We start from the raw sequence: 26391 nt of genomic DNA, 5'->3' as shown, positions 1-26391 counted from the left end.
AGATGAAGAAACTGCAATCCCCAGAGTCTTTGTTTTCTCTCTTCTGTAGAGACCTTACAGAGCCATGGCTGTGCAGGAAGGAAACCTGGGGGCTGTAATTGGACCACACAAGGAAATTAAATCTCGTAGGCTGAGAGGACAGATTGTATTGGGACAGGTAATACATGATTTCTCCTTCTGAAAGGTCAGTGTGAGAGCCAGGATTCCCTTGTAATAAAAGATGAATTAGCCATTATCAAAGCTTGGCACATTCCCCTTCCTGCCCACCACTTCTCTTACCCTTCATCTCCATCCATTCCTTCCACAAGATCTTTCAAGGGCTTATGACGTGCTAGAAGTGCCGTGCTGAGGTATGATGACACAAAGATGAAAGCAAGTGTTCTCTGCCTTCAGGGAGCTTCCGGTTTGTAGGGGACCCAGTGTGCAAACCACATAGGGAAACAAGTGCTACAGTACAGATGTGGGTGAATCCAGAAGGATTCAGTAGGTGTTGTGACTCAAAGGAGGAAAGGCTTGCTTCCGTTTGGAGGAGGAGAGTAAGGAAAGTTTTCAGTGGGGAGGAAACTCTTAGAGTGGGGCCTGCGGGAGGAAGGCTATGTTCTTCCTGCTCTTATGTGAGATCAGGAGAAGGCAATAAAATTCTGCCCACACTCTCCAGCCCGCAAACCGTTATTCAAGGCTCTCCCCATCTGCTTGCCTCTTGGCTACTTCATTGCTCTTTAGTGCTGCTGTCTAAGGGATAAATGGAAGTGGAATTTATTTTTTTTATTTTTTTATTTTTTAAAGATTTTATTTGAGAGAGAGAGAATGAGAGAGAGCACATGAGAGAGGGGAGGGTCGGGAGGGTCAGAGGGAGAAGCAGACTCCCTGCCGAGCAGGGAGCCCGATGCGGGACTCGATCCAGGGACTCCAGGATCATGACCTGAGCGGAAGGCAGTCGCCCAACCAACTGAGCCACCCAGGCGCCCGGAAGTGGAATTTATTTATGTTGCTTTTGCCGAGAAGTTAGGGAAAGCAAACTGGTGGAGGAAAGATTTAAAAAATAGAACATTAAATTTTTATTAAGCCAGAATTGCCTTGTTTAATTGATTGTTACTAAGCTAAAATTATTTTCTAATTTTTATGCTGGTGAAATATTACAGTTATGCAAATATTAATAAATCAAAAGTGAAAACCCCTTCACCCCACCTCACCCATTCCCCAGGGGCAGCACTGTTAGTTTGATGAGTATGTTTCTGGATTTTTTATTTATGCTTAAATCCACAGCTATGATATTTTAAAACAAAAATGAGATTGCGCCATTCACACTGGTATACATAGCATCTACAGCCTGCTTCTCTCTCCTACCCCTCTCCTGACTCACTATATCATGAACAGTCTTAGAACTAATTTTCAAAGAAAATGTCATTATATGACACAGAGAAGGTTGCTGTAGTAATATATGGATATTGCTTTGAGTCAATCGAAAAATCAGTTTGGCCAAAACTTACCTCCTGCGAGAAGCCCTCTCTGATCAACTCTACTCTGATTTTTTTTTTTTTTCAGTCCCTTCTTCTGAATCATCCAGTAGCCTTACATCTTGTTTTTGTATAATATTTCGCCTCTGCTCATAAACATATTCCTTTCTTGTACTCAAGCCCTTTTGGTTGCCAAGACCGAAGAGCCCGTTTTGTAAGCCCTTTGGTTGCCTCTCCCTGTTGATCTCTTCCAGTCTTTTCACTCTCTGTGTTGGCTTCTTTACTCATTCTTCCTTTCCCTCACCACTTGGCTTCCATTTGTTTCTTGGTTCATTCAGCAAATAAGTACCTAGTGTCACAACATGCCAGGGGGAGTTCTAGCACATACAGTTTGGGTCGTTTTAATCCTGACTTCAAATCATGGCCTCCTTTAATTCCACTTACCAAATTCTCCCACGTTTCTTGGTTCAAATTTCTAAGCTGGATCACGTGGCCCAGTTTACGGAGGGACATTCTGCGGCCCAGGGCCTATTCAACCAGATGTGGCTGGAGAGGGGCGTGGAGGATGGTGCTGGGAGAGCCCTTCACAGCCCTGACATGCCCAGCTCACTCCATCAATGTTCTCAGGTCTTACCTGTGCATTGGTGACGTACCCCTAACCAGAATATCAGTCAGGAAGGACTGTATCTCTACCATGATCTGCTCACAGGAAGTGTTTATAAACAATGTGAACACAGGTGCTCTTTCCTTTACGTGGAGGTGGGCTTGTTGTGGGTAGTGGGCAAGCATCACAACCTCCCTCCTGTTCAGAGAAAGCACAGCTAGTTATCAGAGCTTTCCATGCCATAGAGAACTGCAGGTCACATCACATGAATGCTGTCTTTGAAGGTAAAGGTGAAGAGAGATTAGGAACTGGAGGAAAATTATATGTGAGAAATATAAAGTGAGTGCCATTTTTAAATTCCCATACATGGAAATAAAAATTGAGTATTTAAAATGGAATTAAAGACCTGGGCCAGAGTCCTTTTGCTTGGAGCCAGGCAATTTTATTCAACAACTGTCTTCAAATGCCCAGGTCACAATTCCTGTTAATACACAGAATTTGTAGAAGAAATTATAACACAACATAGCATTGATGACTCAAGAGGGCTAGGAGGTTAGAGTCTAATTTATATCCAGTCTCTCTTAAATTGAAAGTTTTGTCAGGGATGATACAGAGAATCAATGACAATTATGTGATATTAGAAACAGTTGGTGACAGAACTACGGGTTGGATGGCTTTTCTACCTTGTCCTTTCCTGTTCTTGGTACCAGTCTTCCAGGTCTCTTCGTTCATTTGAGAGGACATCTGCTAAACATCAGCAGATTGGAAATTCAAGTTCAAATGAAATAGCTTGAGGAACCGGCTGACTAATTGTGTTGCAGTGGGAGGGCAGGAGGCCGTAATCCTCAGAGCCGCTACCAGAATCCTAGGTGCACCGGGGAGCCAGGCAGCGCAGGGCCCCTTCTGCCTGTGCAGAGAGGAACCCAGAGAAATACTGGCATGTGTCAGGCTGCCAGCAGGCACAGGGGAAGCCATCTAAAGAAGCAAGCATGTGGAAGGGATCAGGATCAGTGCTTCCCTCGTGGTTCTTGCTTCATTGGTTGCAGCAAAGTCTCTCCCTCCTGCCCAGTTTGCTCGGTGGCTTCCCCCCTGGCTTCCCCACCTCCAGGTTAACACTGCTCCCGTCCTTCCTCCACACCAGCAGCACTCACTACGCTTTCCACGTGATCAAGTTAAGTGGCTCTTCTGTCCAGAAAACATTGCCTTTTCACTGACTGCCACACACACACACACACACACACACACACACACACACACACACACACACACACACACACACCCCACCCCACCCCAACCCAACCCACACCCAAATCCCTCAAGGAACATTTACATTCTGACCCCAGCCAATTCTAACATCACCTGTCTCTACTTCCTGCCATGTGACACCAGATTCTCATAACCACACCAGCCTCCTGGCTTCTTTTTTTGTGTCTGGAATGTTACCGACACCCCAAAACCTGCCATCTGTCTTCCTCATCCCTATCTCTCCCTCCCTTCCCACAGCCGAAAGAGGAAGTTCTCCTCTGTGTTACCATAGCACTTAAGTTGTACTTCCGACCTCAGCGATTTTTGTTGTTCACAGGTTTGTTTTCTCTATTGGACTTTGAGCATTTTTAGGGCAGAAATCTTTTGTCCATTCACCTTCACACCCCAGCACCTAGCAAAGGCAAAGTGCTCATTGCAGGTGCTCACAAGTAGTGTTTGAAGGGAGGATAATCATGGAGACAGTTGTTGTCTTTTAAATATTTGATATGCTTTTGGACTAGATATAGACAGCTCTTAATATGTCAATCCTGATAACAAGTTTCCAACATATGTTGGTTTCCTCACCAGCAAAATAAAAATGTTAATCTGGGTTACATAACAACATGCAAGAAAAATAGTTCGAGTACCAGGAAGCAATCTGGTTAGGAGGTTGGCAGTGTGAATCCAAACTCCTTTTTCAAGCACTTTGAATAAAAACAAGGGGTAGTCTTCCACGATGAAGACCCAGGTTTTGGGTATCTCTTTTTGCCTGGATCTGCTTAGATACAGAAATCGGGGATTGGATTATAGCTCTCCTCCTCCTTTAACTCTAAAATTATATAATTCCAGTGGTTCTACTGAACAAATGTTAAATATTGCATAAATTTTTTTGAGTGCTCCAATTGGCAATCCGAGCTTACACTGAAAGCCCTGCTTATTACCAGTGCTGCAAAGCATATTCAGGAATTCATTTGACTTTGAATAATGGGCGTGCAAACACATTAAGTGATCATTTCCACAACTGTTCTGTTTCTTTAAGAGGCCTCGCTTGTTCAGTTGGAAGATCATTGAACCCAGTGAGGGTCAATAAAAGAATAAAAAGTCACTGGTTAGTGATTTCAGTACAAGGAACTTGATCCCAGCTCAGTATTGGTGTCCATATGCTGCTCACAACCAGAGGGGGAGTGTTTGATCCTCAGCAGCTTGCCCTTCCTCAGGATGGCTTCTGGAAGACTAATCAAGCTCCTGGCTTTTGAACTTCTTGAGTTTGCTGCTTTCTCCATTCCCACGCTCGTGATTGTGGAACAGTTTGCCACTGCCTATCAAAGCAGAGAGGGCAGCCCCGAGAAAACGCATTATTGGCTGATTGTTTCCTCTTCAATCGCCTATGTGGCTTTGGTAACTCTACTGATTTGGGTTCCCATAAAAGTTTTCTTATACAAGAAGCATCACCTTTCCAAAAAAATTAAAGGATGGTAAGTAAAAGCGTTCTAAAGCAGGGGAGCTCTGTGATGCTTTCAAAGATACTTTCTCAGGTACTACAGGTAAGGATGTTAGCATAGCACAAATGTACATAATGTATGCGCATTATGATTAGTGAGAAGTAATTAGTACCATTTCTATAAATGTGTTGATATTATGGTATCTTCCTTTAAAAAAAAAGGGGGGGGGGGCATTTTTCCTGACTGATAGCAACATGTTACATGTGTTTATAAGCTTGCAGTTAGCATAAGTCTGATATCCTGAGTACTAAATGTTGGACCTAATTCTTCTGTACACTGAACTGCATAAAGTTAACACAGTTAATTTATAGAAATCATAATTGTAAGATTATAACATAGAATTTTACTTTTGTGCAAAACAAAGTAATGTCTATTCTGAAATGTTTATATTGCATTGTTTTGCAGGTCTAAAGCATCCTTTGACTCTTAACCAACTGAGATTTTTAAGCAACTAGTCTCTTTACTCAGATTTAAAAAATAATACTTTACTATGTTAGTAAATTCTGTTTCCCTGGTGTGTGTGTGGGGGGGGAGGGGGGGAACTGCTTCAATAATAATATAGAAATATTTTAAATAAATTAAGATTTAATGTTGGTTCAGCAGTAATTTGATGACCATATCACCTATATGGATTAAGTACAAATAATCTCTGGTACTAATATATTTTTCCTTTTAGAGCTTCAGATCTGATTTTTACTCATCTGAGATTTTTTTGTTTTCTTTGCTTCATTAAACCTTCTTTCATACTGATCTTTTATTTATTTATTTATTTTAAAGATTTTATTTATTCGTATGACAGAGAGAGGGAGAGCACAACAGGGGGAGGGGCAGAGAGAGAGGGAGAAGCAGGCTCCTGCTGAGCAGGGAGCCTGATTTAGGTCTCCATCCCAAGACCTTGGGATCATGACCTGAGCCAAAGGCAGACGCTTAACCGACTGAGCCACCCAGGCATCCCTCATACTGATCTTTTATTTTAAAGTAAAAAAACATCAACACATTTGAAAAGCAAGCAGCTGGGAATTTTAACAAGGGCAGAAATGTAAAAGTCATAGAGACAGCAGTCTAGTTGTATCAGGAGGGTACAGAAGGGGAAAACTGAAGTGTGGAGTTCACAGGTGTTCTCTGGGTGCCTATTCTAGATGTGGTTTCACGAACCTTGCCAGGGGACTTTCAGTTCCCTGAGGGCAAATATATTGAAGGGTTTCTGGAAATAAACCATTTGGTTGACACTGCATTTATGAATGGGGTTTAGGGATTTTCCAAACCTTGACCCAAAGTCTCAGGATTACCTATGGAGTAGGTTTGGAGCTGAGCTGGGCCCTTCACTCCTCACAGCACCTAGAAGTTACTTTGATGGTTCAGGACTCCTGGCTGGGCTGGGAGTTTTGAGGGAAGGATGGAATATCCAAATAACTGTAGAAACCATTTGTTTACTCCAGCCCAGAAAGGCACTCCATATATTTTTTTACATTGACTCAAATCTCTGGGACTCTAAGTTCTGAATATCATTCAGGCAGCAAACCTGCCATATGAGTTATCATCATCATCATTAAGTTATAACTGCTTCTTTACCGATCATGTATGTGCTCAGAGATTTACATGTGAATTTCATTTCCTTCTATACTACCTTGTAAAGTAGGTATTTTCCTGAGTTCATCATTATTATTCCCAAGAGGAAATTTATGATTAGAGAGGTTATGCAACTTCCCTGGTCATTTAACTAGTGAGTGAGAGGACCAGACTTTGGACCTCCATCCATCTGACTCCATAATCGGTACTTCTAACCACTCTCCTAATCTGTGTCTTTGAATGACAAGATCCCAATCTGCTGGGGTAAATTGAGGGTAAGGAAGAGAGTAGTCTTTCATTTCTACTCCCCAGTACACATTTTGTTTTACAAGTCTGGTCCATGTCTTCCCCTTGTGCTAATGAGTCTTGGGCTGTGTCACAGTTATATGTTCCAGTGAATTCTTTGGGGAAATACTCTTCTGGTCTTTCATTTTCTTTGTAGGTGTGACTGGCCACAGGTGTTCTTAAATAATATACGATAGGTTGTTTAGTTTTAGTGCAACTGTGAAACTGTTTCCTCATGGCCTCCTTCGTGAGCACTGTCATATTGCTATCTCTTACTGGCATAGAAGAGAAGAGTTACCTAGCACTATTCTAGAAACTTTACACATTCTGTACTATTAAAATTAAGCTTTATGACAGCCTGGCAAGCTATGTGCTAGTGTTCTCATTTTAGGGATAAAGAAACAGAAACTCTAACAAGTGATCAACTTTGTCAGGTAATAAATTCATAAGTGGTGGAGCTGGGATTTTAAGCCCAGATTGGTCTGAATCTGTGCTCTTTCCTTTATCTTGTGTAACTTTTCCTTTATTTTTTTTCTGTCTTTGAATGCCAAGTGTATTTCAAGATCAACGCAACTCTTTTGGTGTCATTAAGATATATTCCCTCCAAAGATGTATATTTGGATATTCTATATGATTCTCAACATTGTGTATATGGATATTTTAATATATGTGGTAAGGCAGAGTGTTTATCTTAATTGCTAGATGAAGATGATGCAAAAACAATTGGTATTATAGAAGGTAGGGATTGAAATAATGATTTTTAAAGAATGCTTAAATAGTTGTTTACACAAAATCTTAAAGATCCTTAGCATTCACAGATAGATTGTTATGAGCCTTTTTGAGGACATCCCTGTAAGTTCATGATGGCATTATTAACCCCATGAAGCTGGTATTCAGTAGAGAATGAGTCATACAGCTAGTAAAGAGTGTGCCCTGGCCATACAGCTGAGAGGTACAGACCTAAGTTCAAATCTCAGCTTTGACATTGACTGTGAGGATTTGTGTGTTAATTAAGTTCTTTGAATCTTAATTTTCTCATGAGCATAACAGGGACAACCATATCTTTTTCATTTGAGTGCTGTTTTAAGAAACTGAATAAAATTATGCACATAAAGTTCTAAGCATAATGCCTGGCACGTAGTATGGATTCAATGAATATTATTGTTATTACCTCAGGCTGAATTTATTATTTCCATTTAAGACATGATCTTGTTTAGGGCCGCCTGGGTGGCTTGGATAAGTGTCCAACTCTTGATTTTGGCTCAGATCGTGATCTCAGTGTTGTGAGACTGAGCCCTGTGTGGAGCCTGCGTATGATTCTCTGAGCTCAGTGTGGAGCCTGCTTAAGATTCTCTCTCTTCTTCTGCCCCTCCCCACCCTGTGCACTCTCTCTAATTAAAAAAACCAAATAAATAAATAAATAAAACATGATCTTGTTTAATCCTCAGAATGACTCTGAGAAGTGAGGATGAAGAAAATTATATGCTAAAAGTGATATTCGTTGAATTTGGAAAACCTTGTAGGTCTCTTTTATCCTTTGAGAAAAATGAAGGCCAATATAGTGATATCATGAATATCTCATAAAGTATTTGGCACTTATACAGTGCTTCTATGTTTTATTTTTTCACTTGACCTGCATGCCAGTGTTGTGAAGTTGACCAAGTGGATATAATTCCTATTTTGTAAGGGAGGAAACAATGCCAGAGATCTTAAGACATGCACACTAAATCAACAGTAGAGTCTGAACTTTAATCCAGTGCTCTTTCCTTTACTCTTGTGAAACACCTCCTCATTCTCTTTAGAATGATTGTTCCTTTTTAGAGATGCCTGTCATAATTCATAATAGACTAGGGAGATGGTTGAGGAATGAGGAAAAGCTATTTATATACACACCAAATTGTATATCCCAGTAAATAAGAGAAATCCCTTTCCTGGGATATCAGTGAATGAGTGAAACCACTGAGCTACAAGACTAGTCTGCAACTGGAGCCTATCTCAATGAAGAGAGTACCTGGGGATAGGATAATAATGGAGGATTTGTGGGGATTCCCAGAATGCCTTGGGACCCAGGGCTGCATTTCAGGAATTCTCTCATCTTTCAGAGTACAATTACTTAAATCATGACATGTCATGAATTCCAGGCAGTGCCATGTTTGAAACATGCCAACATTTTGGACTGCATTCTACTTGCTTAAGTTCTTAGCCTATTAGACATGATTTGCTGTTGATTTGTTTAAGATAGTGGTAGTAATAGTAGTAGTAGTTGTAGTCATAGTAAAATAAGAGAAGTACTTATTGAAAGCTCTTCAATAGTAGCACTATGTACCAAACATCGTGGTAAACACATTGCCTGTATTATTTTAGTTAATTCTTTGACCTTTATCTTTTTATTTTTTTTAAAGATTTATTTATTTGACAGAGAGAGACACAGCAAGAGAGGGAACACAAGCAGGCTTCCCGCCGAACAGGGAGCCCGATGCGGGGCTCGATCCCAGGACCCTGGGACCATGACCTGAGCTGAAGGCAGTCGCTTAATGACTGAGCCACCCAGGTGCCCCAATTCTCTGACCTTTATATGTAAGTAAACACTTACAGTGTTCATCTTACAAATGAGGAAATTGGGGCACAGAAATTACAAGACCACACAGCCAGTGTGCTGTGGAGCCATCACTGACGATGGGGTGTTCTGTCTCCAGAGCCTGGTCTCTTGAGCACCTTACTATTCCACAGTGGCATACACAAGTCATGTGCACAGTGGTAATAATGCCTGGGCACTGCTGGACAGGCTGGTTAAACTGAAGGAAGGTAGAGCTTGCTCTTTTCAGACCTGGGAAGGTCATCAGTAAGTTACCATGAACTCAACACTGGTGCTTAAGTTACTTCTTCCCAGAGCACTCCTCTTTCTTTCAGTGGATCTGTCCATCTTCTATTCATTTGCAAGAATTTTGTGATACTTGACTATAGGCTTTTTCTTCCTTGCCCCACCATATCCAGTAAATCAAGAATATATTTACTTTTGCTTTTCTCTCCCACCTTGTGCAATAAGTCACCAGATTCCATTAATTCTTCCTCTTTCATCTCTCTTGCATCACCTCTTTGTTCTCCATGACTGTTAACCTCACCCCGGTTAGGCACTAATTTCCAGGGCCATCATACATGGACATGGTTCCCCAAATTTTCCTGTGTTCAAATCCACTATCAGATTATTTATCCTGGTTGTTTTGCTCAAGGAAGCATGAAGAACATTTTATTAACTAATGCTGTGGCTCTGATAACCTTCACCAGCTGGTGTCCTTGTCTTTTGCTTCTTCTCCCCACAGCCCCCCCACTCCTTTACAGTCTTTGTTGACAGAATAATAATCTTCTTGAAAAATGTTCTCTGCACATTAGTCCTGCCCCTTAAAAATCTAATCTCCCTCTTGCTTGTACAATGGTATTGACATTATACCACAGAATCCTAAAGCTAGAAGGCACCTTAGAGTTCTTCTCCTATGCTATTTCTCACAATACAGATAGACAATGGACCTCTGATTTTAAGGGGAATGCACTAGTTTTTGTGTCTCTCATTCTGAGAATAGTCTTCCTTATTTCTGTATATGAAAATAAAATCTGCCACCATGAAAGTTCCTCCCCATCTTCTTCAGACTTCGTGTCCTCTGCCCTCCCTTTATATGCCAGTGAATTTGGCCATGGCCAGGAGCTCTACCCAATTCTCTAGGAACCCCCCCCCCTTCCTTTTAAGTAGGCTCCATGTCTAGCATGGAGCCCAGTGTGGGGCTTAAACTGACAACCCTGAGATCAAGACCTGAACTGAGGTAAAGAGTTGGATGCTTGGGGCACCTGGGTGGCTCAGTCGGTTAAACGACTGCCTTCAGCTCAGGTCATGATCTCAGGATCCTGGGATCAAGCCCTGCATCAGGCTCCCTGCTCGGCAGGAAGCCTGCTTCTCCCTCTCCCACTCCCCCTGCTTGTGTTCCCTCTCTCGCTGTGTCTCTCTCTGTCAAATAAATAAATAAAATCTTTAAAAAAAAAAAGGTTGGATGCTTAACCGACTGAGCCACCCCGGTGCCCCCCCCCACTTCCCCTTTTTATTGCTTTGCAAGTGTTCTCATTGGCTCAAAATATAAACTGCCACTTATATGATGGTGGTTCCCAAAACTGTGTCTCTGGGGGTGACTTTCCTCTGAGTGACATCAGTGACCTCAGAGGAAAGTGTATATATTAAAGTATTTCTAATATTAAAAGTAGTTACATCACTCTGCCATCTCAAGCGCTCTGCTAAGTCTTCTATGGTGTGCAGGTTTCATCAGGTATTCTTGTTCTATAATTTCTGGACCTTTTACCCTTTTGGATATTTCCTTGGGATGATGGCTGAGTTGTTAATGTTCAGGTGATCTCATTGATACTCTGATGTCCTATGGATACAGCTGTCAACTTCAGCTCTTGGTGTGATGTATTGACTTCAACTACAGCTGTGTCACTTTCATCACTGAGGGTGTGACTTCTCGAAAAACTTGCTGTCATTGCAGTTACCTCATCTTGTGCTTAGGCAACTTCCACGAGCCTGTAAGTGCCATAAAGTCAGAGTGTGTCTTACGTGGCCTTCCATCCCAGGAACAGAGTGTAGTTCACACATTTAACAACATTTTAGATGAATGGGTGAATGGATGAATGCAGAGCTTGGCTTATAGTATGAGCTCACTGGGCTTAGTGTCAAGTAGGAGGGTTATTTTTTGTTGGGAAGTTAATGGCAGATTGTGGGAAGTCTTGAAAGACAAGGAAGGGAACTTGGACTTGAAGAGCTAAATGATAGAGAATGTGTATGAGTTTCTGAGCATAGAGTGGTTTCCCACATTATCTGACCTGTTCCACTCACCGTGCTTTGTCTGTGAAAAATCTCAGGGCCAGAATTCTTGCTGCACAAATATGAATCGTTAACTCACCATGGCTGAGCTCAGTCAGGTCTTTCTTTGTAGGCCTACTTCTCGGGGAGTCCTTCTTTCTAATTTACTCCAGATGCCCACAGAGCTCTCCTGGTAGTGCCCTGACTCATCCTTCCATCTGGAACTTACACCATGTCCACAAGTACTTCTCCTCAGCAGTTCTCTACTCTGGTTACAGCCTTACACTAGTCTTAGCATAAGTACACCTTCAAAGATGTGTCTGTCTATGGGATTTCCAACATAAATTTCATTGTGTGAATTTCCTAGAATTGCTGTTACCAAGTACCACAAACTTGGGAGCTTAAACAATAGAAATGTACTATCCCCTAATTCTGGAGACTAAAAATCTAAGATCAAGGTGTTGGTTGGTTCCTTCTGAGGGCTGTGAGGGAGAATCTGTTCCAGGCCTCTCTTCCAGCTTCTGGGGGTTTGCTGGTACTCTTCAGCTTTCCTTAGCATATTGATGCATTACCCTGATCTCTTCATCATCACATGGTGTTCTCCCCGTGTCTCCTCACATAGTCTTCCCTCTGTGTATGTCTGTCTCCAAATTTTCCCTTTTTGTAAGGACACCAGTCACATTGGATTAGGGCCCACCCTGTTGACCTAATTTTAACTTATTACCTCTGGAAAGACACTCTTTCCAATACACTCACATTCTGAGGTCCTGGGGGTTCGGACTTCAACATGTCTCTTTTGGGGGAACATACTTCAACCCATGACAGTCTACCCTCCGGCTCTCCCCAAAATTTATGTCCTTCTCACATGCAAAGTAGATTCACTGAAATCTAACAGGGCAAATGTCACTAAATTTTAAGGCTTGAGAATAATCCTCTGTGGCTGGACACTGTGTCCTCTGGGTGTATCAGGCGCTGGGGGCTCCATCCTTTTCCTGGCCTCCACGTCCGAGGAGGAAACCTCTGGGCCCATGGTGGCAGTGATGGCCTCTTGGGCCTCTAAAGCACTGTCAGAGTCATTCTTCCCTTTTCTTGAAGGATAATACATGTTCACAGCCAAATAGCTCTAGCAGCCCACTTCCTGCCTCTTGAATCCCAGAAGGCTAATAGCTTTCCTTCCTTTTGTCCCATCTCTGTCCCCTTTTTGTCCAAGCTGACTGTCAGTGGCAGTATTTCTGTTGAGATAGCTGATTGGATTCACAGGCCACACCCTTAGTATCCTCTCTAGAACATGCTCTCTCTTTTTTTTTTAGAGATTTTGTTTGAGAGAGAGATAGAGACAGTATGAATGGGGTGGAGGAGCAGAGGGAGAGGGAGAAGCAGACTCCCCACTGTGTAGGGAGCCCGACGTGGGGCTCGATCCCAGGACCCTGGGATCATGACCTGAGCCAGAGGCAGATGCTTAACCGACTGAGCCACCCAGATGCCCCTCTCATTTTTTACAATATGGATAGACTGAAATTTCCAAATATTCAAGTTCCGGTTCCCTTTTGCTTAACAATTCCTTCTTCAATTTCTCTCTCTCCTCTTGAATTTTGCTCTAAGCAGCAAGGAGAAACCAGGCAGTGCCTTCAGTGCTTTGCATAGAAATCTCAGTTAAGTATTGGAGTTCATCAACTGTTAAGTTCCACTCTCTACCCAGCAGAACACAGTTCCACCAAGTGTTCTGCCACTTTATAGAAAGGATCACCTTTCCTCCAGTTTCCAATAACATGGTCCTGAGTGCTGCCTGAGACTTCACCAGAAACACCTTTAACATTCGTATTTGTAGCATTTCTGTTCATGACAATGTGCGTACTGTCTAGGGTTGATAGAGGCTTTCTCTGCAGCTCTCCTCTTTCCTTTCTGAGCTTCCACCAGAATCTTCTGTAACACCCATATTTTTCTAACAGTCTAGCCTTTCCCTATCACCAATCTTCAGACTCTTCCAGATAACCCATTACCCCCTTCCAAGCTGCTTCCACATTTTTAGGTATTTGTTACAGGGGTACCCCACCTCCTTACAGCACAATCTGCATTTGTTTTGTAGGGTGGCCATAACAAAGAACTTCTAAGTGGGTTTCTTAACAACAGACATGTATTGTCTGCCCGTTCTGGAGGCTAGAAGTCTTGAGATCACTGTGTTGGTTGGTTCCTTCTGAGGGCTGGTGGTTCGCTGGCACTCCAGCATACCTTGCCTTAGAGATGCATCACCCTGCTTGATCTCTGCCTTCATCATCATGTGGTGTCTCACTATGTTGCTTCACATAACCTTTCATCTGTACATTCTCCAAAATTTCCCACTTTATAAGGGCACCAGTCACATTGGATTAGGGGCCACCTAATGACCTCATTTTAACTTACTACCTCTAGAAAGACCCTATTGCCAAATGAGATTACATTGTAAGGTACCAGGAGTTGGAACATCAACATATCTTTGCGGGGGAGGAGAACAGAATTTAACCCACACAACACTTATTAATAAATTATAAACACATGTTAGCAGTAAGTCAAGATTTTTAAATACAAATTATCATTATTTCTGGTTACATAAAACACAGAACTTGGATTAGAAACAGGTTACATCTTTATTTTCACTAACCTTTAATTGAAAGCTATCATTTCTTTCCATTTTGAATGTTGGTAACAAACCACAGTAGTATTACCAGAACCTGTAATTTCATTACATAGGTCTTTTCATATCACATTGCAGGTACTTCCTATTATGGTTTATGAATGATTTCAGTTTCCACTAGATCTTGAGTACTCCACAGGAAATAAGAAGAGAATGTGTTCATAGATAGGGACATATATTACTATATCAAAATTTTAAAAGAATTTGGATAACTGTATTTCAACATAATTGCTTTGTTTTGTTTTTAAAAATTATGTTTTGAGAAAGGCCCGTAGGATTTACCAGGTTCCCAGAAGTTTCACTGTTACAAAAATGGTTCAAAAACATTGTGCTAGCCAGTGGAGATAATGTAGTGAAACCACTGAGATAAGTTTTCTGCTTCCATGGAACTTAGTTTGGGGGATTGGCAAAGAAGAATGTGTAAAATGGTAAACAAGAAATAATCAGCAGAATTTCAGATAGTCATAGGGCTGTAAATTTATATAATTTGGATGACAGTGGGTGTCAGACATGGAAGATCTGGGAGTAAAAGGAGTAGCCAGTATACAATTTGAAGGTGGGGTGAGGTTGCTGTGATCATGAAATAACTTAGAAGGCCATAATGGCTGGAGTTAAGTGGTTTTTGGGAGAGAGGAAGGCCATTCTAAATGAGAACGAGTAGGAGAAAGAAGAGAAACCACATCATATAGAACATGTAGGCTAGAGTAATAGGTTCCAGTTTTATTCTAATTCCATTACTCATGTATCAGAGATTTTTAAAAATTATGTAAAATGCACAAATGTGTGTGTTTTTTGAAAAATACACATAACATAAAATTGACCATCTTAACCATTTCTAAGCGTATAGATCAGTGGCATTAAGTCCATTCACACTGTTGTGCGGTCACCAACCGTCCATCCATAGAACTCTTTTCATCTTGCAAAACTGAAACTTTGTCTTCACCAAACACGAACTCTCCATTCACCCCACCCCTCATCATTGGAGATTTTTGAGCAGGGCAGTGATAAGATGTGTTTTACATTTTAAAAATATAACTGTTTGCTCTGTGGAGAAAACACTGCTAGGCAAGAATAGAAACACTAACAGGAAATCGGTTAGGAAGTCAGATGAGAGATGACAGAGGATGAGCTACAGTGTTAGCAAAGGATGGATTGGAAATGTGTTTTCAGTAAATCTACTTGCAGTAAACCAGACAGCATTTGACGATAATCAGAACAGGTTTGGAGAAGGTTGTGGAGTCTTTTTCAGGCATGTTGAATCTGGATTGCCTATGAGACATCCAAGTGGAGGTAACAAACAGAATTGGGCATACAAGCCCAGAATCAGGAATATTTATATATATATAATATTGATTTTGATTTTTCAGAAAAGACATTTAGAGATTGTATACCAAGAATGACTTCAAGTGAAAACATTTGGATATTTCTTACTTGAACCAAAAAAATCATATATATATATATATATATATATACACACACACACACACACATATAATTTATATCTTATATATCATATTATTATATTTTGTATAATTTCTATATCAATATATATTTTATATATAATAATTTATATAAATATTTATATAACATATAAATAATATATAATATTTGGAAGTCATGGATAAGTGGGTGGTATTTAAAACCATGGGATTGGCTTAGATAATTGAGGGAGAAAATATAGATAGAGAAGAGCAATGGGAGTAATCCCTGGAGCACTCCTGTCTATTTTTGAGCACAAGTTGAGAAGAAGAGGGCTCCATGAAGGCTCTAGCTAGTCTTAGAGAACCAGGTGCTGCAGGAACCTAGATCTGGGCTCAGAAAAGGAGGCAAAGCTACCCTTTAAAAGCCCCATTGTACCTCTGGTTTTAGCAGGTAATATTGGGTCTGGTTGGGAGAGGTGTCTACCCTGCCCTCTAATTTATGTCTATACCTAGAAGGCTGGGATCGACGGAAACATGGTAGTACCAAGGAGAAATCCTTAGTTATTTGAAAGAGTTCAACACTTTTTGTACTTAGAAACACATTATCATATAAATGTAATTAGTAAAATGTGTAATTAGTGAAATGAATATTTAAGGAAAGAGGAGGTAAGTATTTCATTATACAAAAGCTTTGAGTATATTTTGTCTTACCATAAATTAATGATGCTAAATATATATTTTAATTCTTTCGGTCGTATTTTATGTATTATATATGTATTATATAACAATAACTATTTGATTAATTGATCATGTAAGGTTTAAGAAGTGGTCCAAAAAACAAATGTGAAAATTTATGTGATTTTTATTTTTATTTATTTATTTATTTATTTATTTATTTATTTATTTATTAATTAAAGATTTTATTCATTTATTTGACAGAGAGAGAGATAGTGAGAGCAGGAACACCAGCAGGGGGAGCGAAGGACAGGGAGAAGCAGGCTCCCCACTCAGCAGGGAGCCCGATGTGGGGCTCGATCCCAGGACTCTGGGATCATGACCTGACCTGAAGGCAGATGCTTAACGACTGAGCCACCCAGGCGCCCCATGTGATTTTTATATATCATATATATGTATATATACATACATATATGTGTGATTTTTATATATATGCAATAGACATAAAATTTTATATCTTTGTGTATATAATATATATGTGATATATGTGATTTTATATATGTATATATATGATATATAAAATCACACATTTCATTTTATATATATTTATATATATATAATTTTTTTGGTTCAAGTAAGAAATATCCAAATGTTTTCACTTGAAGTCACTCTTGGTATACAATCTCTAAATGTCTTTTTTGCAAAATCAATTTTAGACATAGGATATAATATAATACTTAAGAAAGTCATGTTTTGTTTTGTTTTTTTCAGTTGGTCACTGGAGCCAAAACTCTTGGGCAGGATTCCAAATAATAATGAAAATGTTGAATGTCACTTGTCTTGTCTTGCACAGAAATGCTCTTAGAAGTCCATGGTTTGCTAGTTATTTGGAAATCTCTCACCCCTTTGTTCTAGAAAAATATTCCGGTTTTTGTGTGTGTTGCCCTTTGCCATACTCAAACATTTGGGAAATGGAAATAAGGAAGCAGTAGTTTCTTAGAAAAACTATAGATGAATGGAACAGGAACTGCAAAATTAGCAAAATGTAACAGGAACTGTTGATCTGGTACATTATTGCTTTTGCTTATTTTTTTTCTCCTTTGCTAGGAGACCTGTTATGATGATGTGTGTTATACTCACCACACTTCCCAGCTTCAGCTTTTCTATCGCAATGACCGAGGTATGGAATTTTTATTTCTTTTGATGCAAGATTTTGAGATTTTAAAATTTCCTCTGTTACTGGAATTTGATAGAACAGTGTGCCTGAAAATTTTCTTAAAGTTTATTTTATCTAATCTTTTTCCAAGTTATAATGTATATATTTAAAGTACTAAGATCATTGTTACCTCTGCAATTGTGAAGGAAGGTCTAGCAGCCAATTAAAAAAAAATGCCTTCTGTGTTTGTGTGTGAGAGACAGGAATGTTAATTTCAAAATAATAAAAAAGCAAGGAATTTGAAAGTAGACCCACATTTGTTTCTTTTAACTAGATGTCTTTTGAGTGTCCTCAGTCCTGAACAATATCCAAAGGAACAACCACTCATTCTAAAACCTTTGATAATGTATCCATTGGCAAAGCATTTGCACATGATATTTGTTTGAAAATAAACTTGACTTTATGTTTTGACTTAATGAAGCTTCAAAAGGACTCTGATAGATGAGCATCTACAGGACAGGAATATTATAGGCAGAACTTTTAGGTTGTGAGAATTTTATTGTCTAAAAAAGGTTCAAAGAAGAATGCCCTATTAACCTTATTAATTTGGATGATGCTGTGAAAGATAATTTTCACTTCCCCAAAGTGAGTGACCTAAATTACTTTATATTTCATAGATGAAATATGTTGAATAGATACTTATTAAGTGCATATTACATGCCAGGCCGTGTGTTAGGTACTGGGATAAAACACTCAGGAAATTTGATGGAGTCTCTGGCCTTCAGTAATAATTTATCAACAGTAGAGAGAAAAATAAACAGGCAATCAGAATAGTTATGCTAGGCTTAGTGAAAGAAGTGAGTACTGGGTAGTGTATGATATCATTAGAAATACATGGTTGTTGGAATATGTCCTAGATGCTACATTAGGACAATATATGAATGTGTTAGAATAACCTCAGAAGGCTCCACAGAGGTACTTTCCATCAAACAACAATATGTGAATATTTTTATCTAGATTTATCTTTTTCTCTTCCCTCCTCCCCAAAGACTTTGTAAAGCACTTGGGAGGTCCCCAAGACCCTTAAAAATTCAGTTTACAACCTGTTAAGGAACCCTATTATCATAAAGTGATGGTGTATTTGTAGTTTGATTGACCTTTTGGGGGCAAAAAGAACCTTTTTGGTTCTTTTCTATTATGTCCTTATCCACTGTTGCACATTTTTTCCTTCTTTAATTTTTCACTCAAATATAACACACAAACAGAAATGTGTACAAAGCACAAGGTATACAATATTAATGAAATAGCACAGAGCAAAACCCTGTGTAAACACTACTGAGGTCAAAAAATAACTTTGCCAGCTCCCAAAAAGCCACCCCCATGTTTTTTTGCAATGACAACATTTCCCTCCTCCTCAAAGGTAACTTCTGTCTTAACTTCTAATGCCATATATTGGTTTGTCTGGTTTTGAATCTTTCATAAAAGGAAATACAATTATATATATATATATATATATAATATCTATCTATCTATCTATCTATCTATCTATCTATCTATCTATCTATCTATCTATCTTCTATTTATCTACCTAATCTATGTCTGGCTTCTTTTATTCAAAAGTGTGATTCATTCGAGTTTTTGTGTACAACTGTATTCCATTCATTTTTATTCTGTAGAGTATTTCTTATTATGAATATATTACAGTTTACATTTCTGCTTTTGATGCCCACCTTCAGTTGTGTCTGGTTTTGGTTATTACAAATAATGCTGCTGTGAACATCTTTGAATGTGTCTATTGATGCACATAGGCAAGAATTTCAGTTGGTTAAATATGCAGGAGTATAATCGAGGGGTCATAAGATATTCAAATGTTCAACTGTAGCAGAAGATGCCAGTTTTCCAAAGAGATTCTACTAATTTAGACTTCACACTGGCAGAGAATGAGCATACCTATTGTTCCACATCCTCACTAGCCTTACCTTGTAAGTCTTTTAGCCATTCCGATGGGTATATTCTTGAATCTCATTGTAGTTTTACATTGCATTTCACCAATAATTAATGAAATTGGGTGTTTTCTCATCTTGCCAATTTTTTCCTATTGTGTTATTTATCTTTTTGGAGTTGATTCAGAAGTTATTTATATATTCAGATTTCAAGCCCTTTGTTGATCATATGTATTGCAAATATATTCACACTTTGTGACAATACTTTTCATGCCATTTTTGAATGAAGAGTTCTTAATTTAAAAACAGTGCAGTTTATCAGTCTCTTTTTTTCATGGATAATAATTTTGGTAACTTGAAAAGACTTTGTCATACTGTGAATCTGAACTTCAAAGACCTGTAGATGTCCTCCTATATTATATTTTGGAGCCTGTATTATTTTACATCCTCTTCTGGATTCACAGTCCATTTGAAACTAATTTTTGTATATGTTGTGTAGTGGGGAGTCTGTTTTTCCCCCCAATTAATGTCTAATGGACTGAGCACTATTTATTAAAAAGTCTGTCTTTCCACATTTCTCTGTGGTGCTGCTTTTGTTGTAAATCAGGCGTGTATATATACACGTCTATTTCAAGCCTTGTTTTGTCCACTGCCTACTTTTATATACCTCTACCAACATCACATTGATTTAATTCTTCTAGCTGTAGAATAGCTCTTTATAGCCAAAAGAGTAAATCTTTATATCTTTTTCATCTAAATGTCTTGCCCTCTGTAGTTCTATATGGGTTTTAAAGTCCGCTTGTCATTTTCCACAAAAACTTTGAATTTTGATTGAGGTTGCATTGAATGGTATCATTTTTTAAAATTGCATTTTCGCTTTATTGGTATTTAGAAATAATTTATCTATTTTGGGGAGATTTTCCCCATGTACAATTATGTAGTCTATGGAAATATATATATATATGTGGAATAATTATATATATATATATATGTATATATATATATATGAACAGTGTTTCTTTCTTTCTCTTCCCTCATTATACCAGCTAGGACCTCTAGTACGATGCTGAATAGAATTGGTCATGGTGGCACCTTTGTCTTCTTCTTGATCTCAGAGGAAAAACTCAACATATCACCACTTATATGATGCTTGCCATAGGTTTTTTTGTAGATACCTTAATCAGATGAAGGAAGTATCCCAAAACCTGCCTGGGTTTACCTGGGCTCTCCCTTCTTGGAAAACCCTGAACTCCATCCAATATCTGTCCCCCTCATTCTCTGACCTAAGGACTCCCAAAAGCTCTGCTTAGCAGAAGAGTTGGAAGAAATTGCACATCCCACCATTACCAGGAGCCTGCCATTGTATTTTTGTGTGTATTTACCAAGCTCTATCTTGAACTGAAAGCTCTTCCACTGATAGGAATCTTTGTTACATCTTTACAAATTGTTCAAAAGCTTATGGGGTTGAACACCTGAAAATCTGGAAATCATCCTTCTAGTCTTTTAGCAAATGTCTTTATAATTAATTTATTGCTACTTTCAGACTATTAAAAGAATTTTAAATAAAGAAAGCACAAAAATATAATCCTTCTAAATGGTTTTCTGAAAACAGGTTCAAAAAAATATTAATGGTCCTGTGGATATCTTACCTGATAATTTACCTGACCTGCCAGTTTCTCTGGTTCTGACTTCCTTGATTGTGGTTGATATTATTGAAAAACTCAGGATATATCCTCTTAGAGGGCGGCTAAAGAGTAAGTATTCTTTTAAATATAAATATTTTTAGAAGTTTGACAGATTGTTCACCTTTCTGTCACCCTGTTACCTGTTGACATGTTTAATGATACCCTTTCTGACAGCTAACATTATAGTTAGAAGATCAGAAATGAAGATATCTAAATATAGTTATTTTAAAACCTACTTTGATAGGCAGTTATTCTTATTTGTATTTTGGTAGTACTGATAAATGAATAAACTTACCAAATATTTAATACCAAAAACTTTAATGTTTACTCTAACAAGAAAATTATCTAAGTAAATTATTATAGATTTATATTTTTCAGGAACGCTCTTAAAACCTTAAGTTTAGATAAATAAATAGTTTAGGTTTAGATACCTTTGATACAGAAATTAATGTGACTACTGCAGTTATGTCTTAGAGAATTATGTGTTTTTAATTGTGGATTGTCAAAAAGCTAACAATCACACTAACAAAACCAAGATGTGCCACAAATACTCTTCCAAAGGGATTAGTCAAAACTAAATTTAGGTTGGCCTTAAAAAAAGGAAAAAGGTATTATGCTAATTGAATATTATGATTGGTCTTAAATTTTCTCAACTTTCACTTAATTTCATGTGATAGTATCTGTGTTTAATTTATAGTAAATATATGCGATAGTTCTTGTATGACTAAGAGTTTATATTTGAAATAGGTAGGTTTTGTCTAATCACTTCCTGGTGGAGTGGAGGGGTTAGATTGAGTGAGTCACTGGGGAATGCTTTACAGTAATAGGGATGACTACTACAGCCAGGAAGGAAAAGACTAGAGAATCATGTATGGATCATGAGCCACCAGCCTTCCAGTCACTCTTACTCCTCAAATTTGAAAAATAAAACCAAGTTGGGAGGCCACCAGGAAATCTGAGACTCTGAGTTTCAAGTTTTGCACTCTGTCCTCAGGTAGGAAATGACGGTTGTGATGTTTAACAACGCAGGGTACGAGGTAGGAAAGATGGTAGCTAGTGGCCATCTTTTGAGGACAGGGTATCCTCAAGTTTTATCTGCCTTCCAGAGCCAAGTGTATTTGTCTCAGACTGAGGAGATTTGGGGATTGTCACATCCTTTGCTCCTTCTCTAGACTCTTCCTTGATGCAACCCTGTTTTGAAATTGGATTGTTTTTGATAATGCTGTACCTTCCCTGTTAATGTGGACATTCTGTTTACTTTCTTAGTGAAAATTCTCTTTCTAAAAAATACACATGTATATTTTTGGGAATAAGTTATTGGCATCTTATATTTTAAGTGATGAGTTGGATTGTCAAAGGGGCATTTTCCCCGTATCCAGCAATGATGATGACACTCAGAATTGAAATAAGAAAACCCCAAAGAAGTCAGTCTTGGAGACAAGACTTGAGAACATCTTGCACAACTGCTTTTTCTTATTTGAAAAGCCTTCTTCTTGAGCTTCTCTGCCCAAACTTGGGAGAGTTAATATCTGGTTTAATAGCTCTACCATTTGATTAAATCATGCTTTAAAAAAAAACTAGCATTCCCTCAAAATACCTTTGCAAATATTAATTTATGTCAATTTAATTTTTTGCAAGCTTTTGAATATGCATACTAACAAAATAGATTATGTGAATTTTGAATGTATGGGATATTCTCATTCTCTGGAATTTAATACATAAATTCATAAACATATAAGTTATAGTACATAAATCTGAACATAAGCCAGTATGCTAAAAATATGCTGTCACTGCATGTGGTACTTCAGAATCCAAGAAGTACAGTAGGGGTGGGTGGTGACTAAGCTTTAGAAACATTTGGCTCCCTTTAAAAAATGTTAGGAAATGGAATATATTCTGTTCTGTGCTCTATCCAGAGAGTCTGAAATGCCTACCCATCAGCTTGTAGCAGTTATGACCTTCTACTTGAAGAAACTAAGGTCATCTACAATGTTTGGATTTCTGGACACTCTCGTGCTATCTCAACCATCCCAATTCTAAGCTAGAAAAGCTTGATCTTTGTGTAGCTCCTCCTTTTCTATAATTTTAAATAAAAGTTATTCTATATAAAAAAATATGCTTATGCTTAAAGCAATCCACACTGGATCAAGGAGTCCTTTCCGCTAACTTTCCATTACCAGTTGAAACATCTCAGTATCAAGCGATTACTATGTCATAACATCCAAGCGCATCATTTCACATAGCCTGAGCCTCACAAGGGAATATTTTCTGATACACAGATCCCTGAGGCACAGCCGCCTCACAGATGTATGTCGTACCTAATAATGTCACGTCCCAGCCATGGGAACAAATAATAGGAATACAATATATAGCCTGAATGTCCCCAGCTCTTACTAGTGTGTGGGTCCTGAGGAGCACACTTTGATATTTCTATTTGAATTTTGCTAGCTCAGTCCCAACCAATGAATGACTGGACCTCCATCCCTCTTCCTCTTCCATATTGTTCCCTCTCCCGTTTTTTTTTTAAGCCAGACCCAAGGTGATCTCCTGTGGTCTCATTTGTTGGTCCAGACTGCTAAGTATTCCATTGCTCCTGCTTTTTTTTCAGTCATCATTCTCACGCACAAACAACCTGGCATATGCTATTTGTCCACCACTCTCGGACTGACTCTCCTCTAAATGCTTGTACTGCTGTTATTTGCTTCTGGGATATTGTTTGATGTTCTCTTGGTGCTTTAGACTGATTGCCTTTCTTCTGACATTTGGAATACTGACTTCCCTCCACAGAGATCTACTTGTTTAGAGAGCTCCCAAACAGAACAATAGATTTTCTTTTGGGAACACAAGACTTTTATGCCCAGAATGTATATGTTCCAACAGATTGGCTGGGATTCGACAAGTTCAAGTAATGGCCATCCCACTCCAGTGGAAATCACCATTTCCCCTCCTATCACTAGTTCTCGTGGCTGATTCTGGTAGAGCCAGACTCCTTCTTCTCTTGAGGTAGTTTTTTTTTTTTTCCTATGGGATCTCAGTTTCCTTACATCAGCCTTACCTATATTGTCTGAACCCCAAATCATGGTCACCATTAGACCCCCCTGCCCCCACATAGATTCCTTAACTTTCATAAAAGCCAGTAATGCAAACAGACCCACAAAGAAGTCCATGGTTAGGATGCAGATTTTCAGTTCTACCTACAAGGACTCACTTGAATAGCATAAGCCTAGCTCAGGCGCCACATTACAAGTGGTATAATAGCGTATAATAGTTAAAGTACTATGGGGCGACACGTGAAGGAATACTTCATTTAATCTAGGGTGTTGGAGGTCAGAAAAATCTAAAGGGAATATCTGGGATTTGTAGGAGTTTAGGCAGGCATGGTAAAGAAAGCTTTCTACATGGAAAGGAAGATTGGGCCTCAAGAAATCTAGGTATACATGTAATAAATGTGCAAAAATAACCAGTTGGATTTCATACTCTGAATGGAGAAACCTATTGCTGGAATGGAAGTTGCCTTATTAAAACCAACTTTTGTTTGTTTCTCAAATAGTGAATTTGGAAACCTACAAAGTTGCTTTGTAGGGGGGTGTGGGCAGAAAGGGGAGGCTTAACTGGAGTCACTGGTTGCCCCAATTCCTACTTGAACCAGATCAATACAACATTTGTCTGTTTAGGAGCTGATATTTTATGTAAGATTTCATTTGGAAAAAAAAAAAAAAAAGAATGGTTCTTCTGCTAACTGTCTAGAAACCATTAACCCAGGACCTCATTTAGATTCATAGGCTTTGGCTTTCTCTAAGGCAGTACCATAACTCAGGTGGCCAATTCTCGGCCTCTCCAGCCCATGGCTTCCTGGGAATCTTGACACTTCACCCCCAAAGGACAAAGTGTACCCTCATCCGAGGTGTTGTGACTTCTGTTGCTCTGGGATGTGATACAATACAACAATACAACACACTAAAATGCACTACAATACAGCATTGCAGGTAGAGCGGGCTCATCAGGGTAGAGCACACACAGGTTTTGAGGCTCAACATATAAAAACCAGATAAAATTTTTAACATTCCATTTCGAACTGTTTTATTTCTAATGTTTTGTTTTCCCAAAATAATACATATTCATTTAAAAAGATTGTCAAATAAACATAAGCGAAAAAGAAGAAAATGGAAATCAACCATGATCTTGTAGACTAGAGATTTAGAACTGATAACATCTTCGTGGACATACTTCACTTAAGGAAACCTATTTTGTATCTTTTTTCCTAACAGTTTGTGGTGGATATCATTCTTATTATTGTATCTTCTTCAGTACATGGTTTTTATTGGTTGAATAATATTCCGTTATACTAACAAACCCTAACTTATTTAACCATGATTCATTAACTAACTGCTGTTGTTGGACAACTAGATTCTTTTCCAGTTTTTAACTATAAAAGCACTATTGTTAGGACTCTTGTGCAGAAGTAAAAAGGGTTGCAGAAAAAAGGAGAAGGATGTGGTGAGAATGAGCAGGGGAGGCAAGCCATGTGTGGAGCGCACATGCATGGATGGTAGAGGTGGTCAGTGTCTGCAGGACCCTGTGCTATGTATGAGAATTAGAAGCCACTTGTAGGTGACTGGCCAAGCAGTGGCCAGGGACAGAGAGAGTTAATGGCCACTGGATGACAGCCGAATGATACCAGGAGGATGACCACAGAGTGTCCTCGGAAGACCCTGAGCATCTGCACATGCCCAGACTCCTTGGCAACAACACTTGCCAGAAGAAATGGGACTATTATGGACTGGCTGCACATGCAGACAAATACAGAGGGGGTCATTCATAGGGGATTGTACAAACGGGATAGCAAGATGGTTTGGCTGCATTGGGGATATCTGCACAGTCAGAGACGACTTGCTAGAGGTGAGATCAACAGGATATTTGAGTGGAAAACATCAGAGCTCTGCAGAGGAGGTGGTTTCCACTGTCACATCAGTCAGAAGTGCCAGGTATGATGTTGGCAGTGTAAGGTTTTCAAATAAATCTGCTCTCAGTGGCCTTAGTCCAGTTCTTACTGTGTAGTCTCTTTAATACCCAGAGACTGGGGCCAAGTGCTGCCAGATCTTAACAGCATAGATGATTACTTCTTTATGTTAAATGCCTAGATGTACAATTTCTGGCTCCAAGTATATGCAAGCTTTTAAGGTTTTTGACAGGCGTCAATCAATCAAATGACCCCCTATAAAGAATGCCCTAATTTGCCATCTAAACAGTAGTGTAAGAAAACACCTGTTTCTTCTCAACCTTGTACCTTTGGATAATATATTCCTCTTCATCTTTGCCAATTTCATAGGCAAAA

At 39.0% G+C, this 26391-nt stretch overlaps 1 protein-coding gene across 1 annotated transcript in view; it reads left to right on the top strand.

Annotated features, from left to right (window-relative positions):
• The first annotated feature begins 869 nt into the window (after positions 1–869).
• TMEM236 (transmembrane protein 236) overlaps positions 870–26391 on the top strand; it is a 43217-nt gene continuing 17695 nt past the window's right edge. The window contains exons 1-3 of the mRNA XM_045874330.3: positions 870–4781; positions 17380–17452; positions 20984–21125. Of these exons, the coding sequence (XP_045730286.1) occupies positions 4525–4781; positions 17380–17452; positions 20984–21125 (472 nt within the window). The 5' untranslated portion in view covers positions 870–4524. The remainder of the gene's footprint in view (positions 4782–17379; positions 17453–20983; positions 21126–26391) is intronic.

Source organism: Mirounga angustirostris, unplaced genomic scaffold (assembly GCF_029215605.1).
Source record: "Mirounga angustirostris isolate CCGP_5_RB_7025 unplaced genomic scaffold, mMirAng1.0.hap1 SCAF_5, whole genome shotgun sequence".
Classification (NCBI taxonomy): Eukaryota; Metazoa; Chordata; class Mammalia; order Carnivora; family Phocidae; genus Mirounga; species Mirounga angustirostris.
This window is presented reverse-complemented; position numbering and strand designations above follow the sequence as displayed.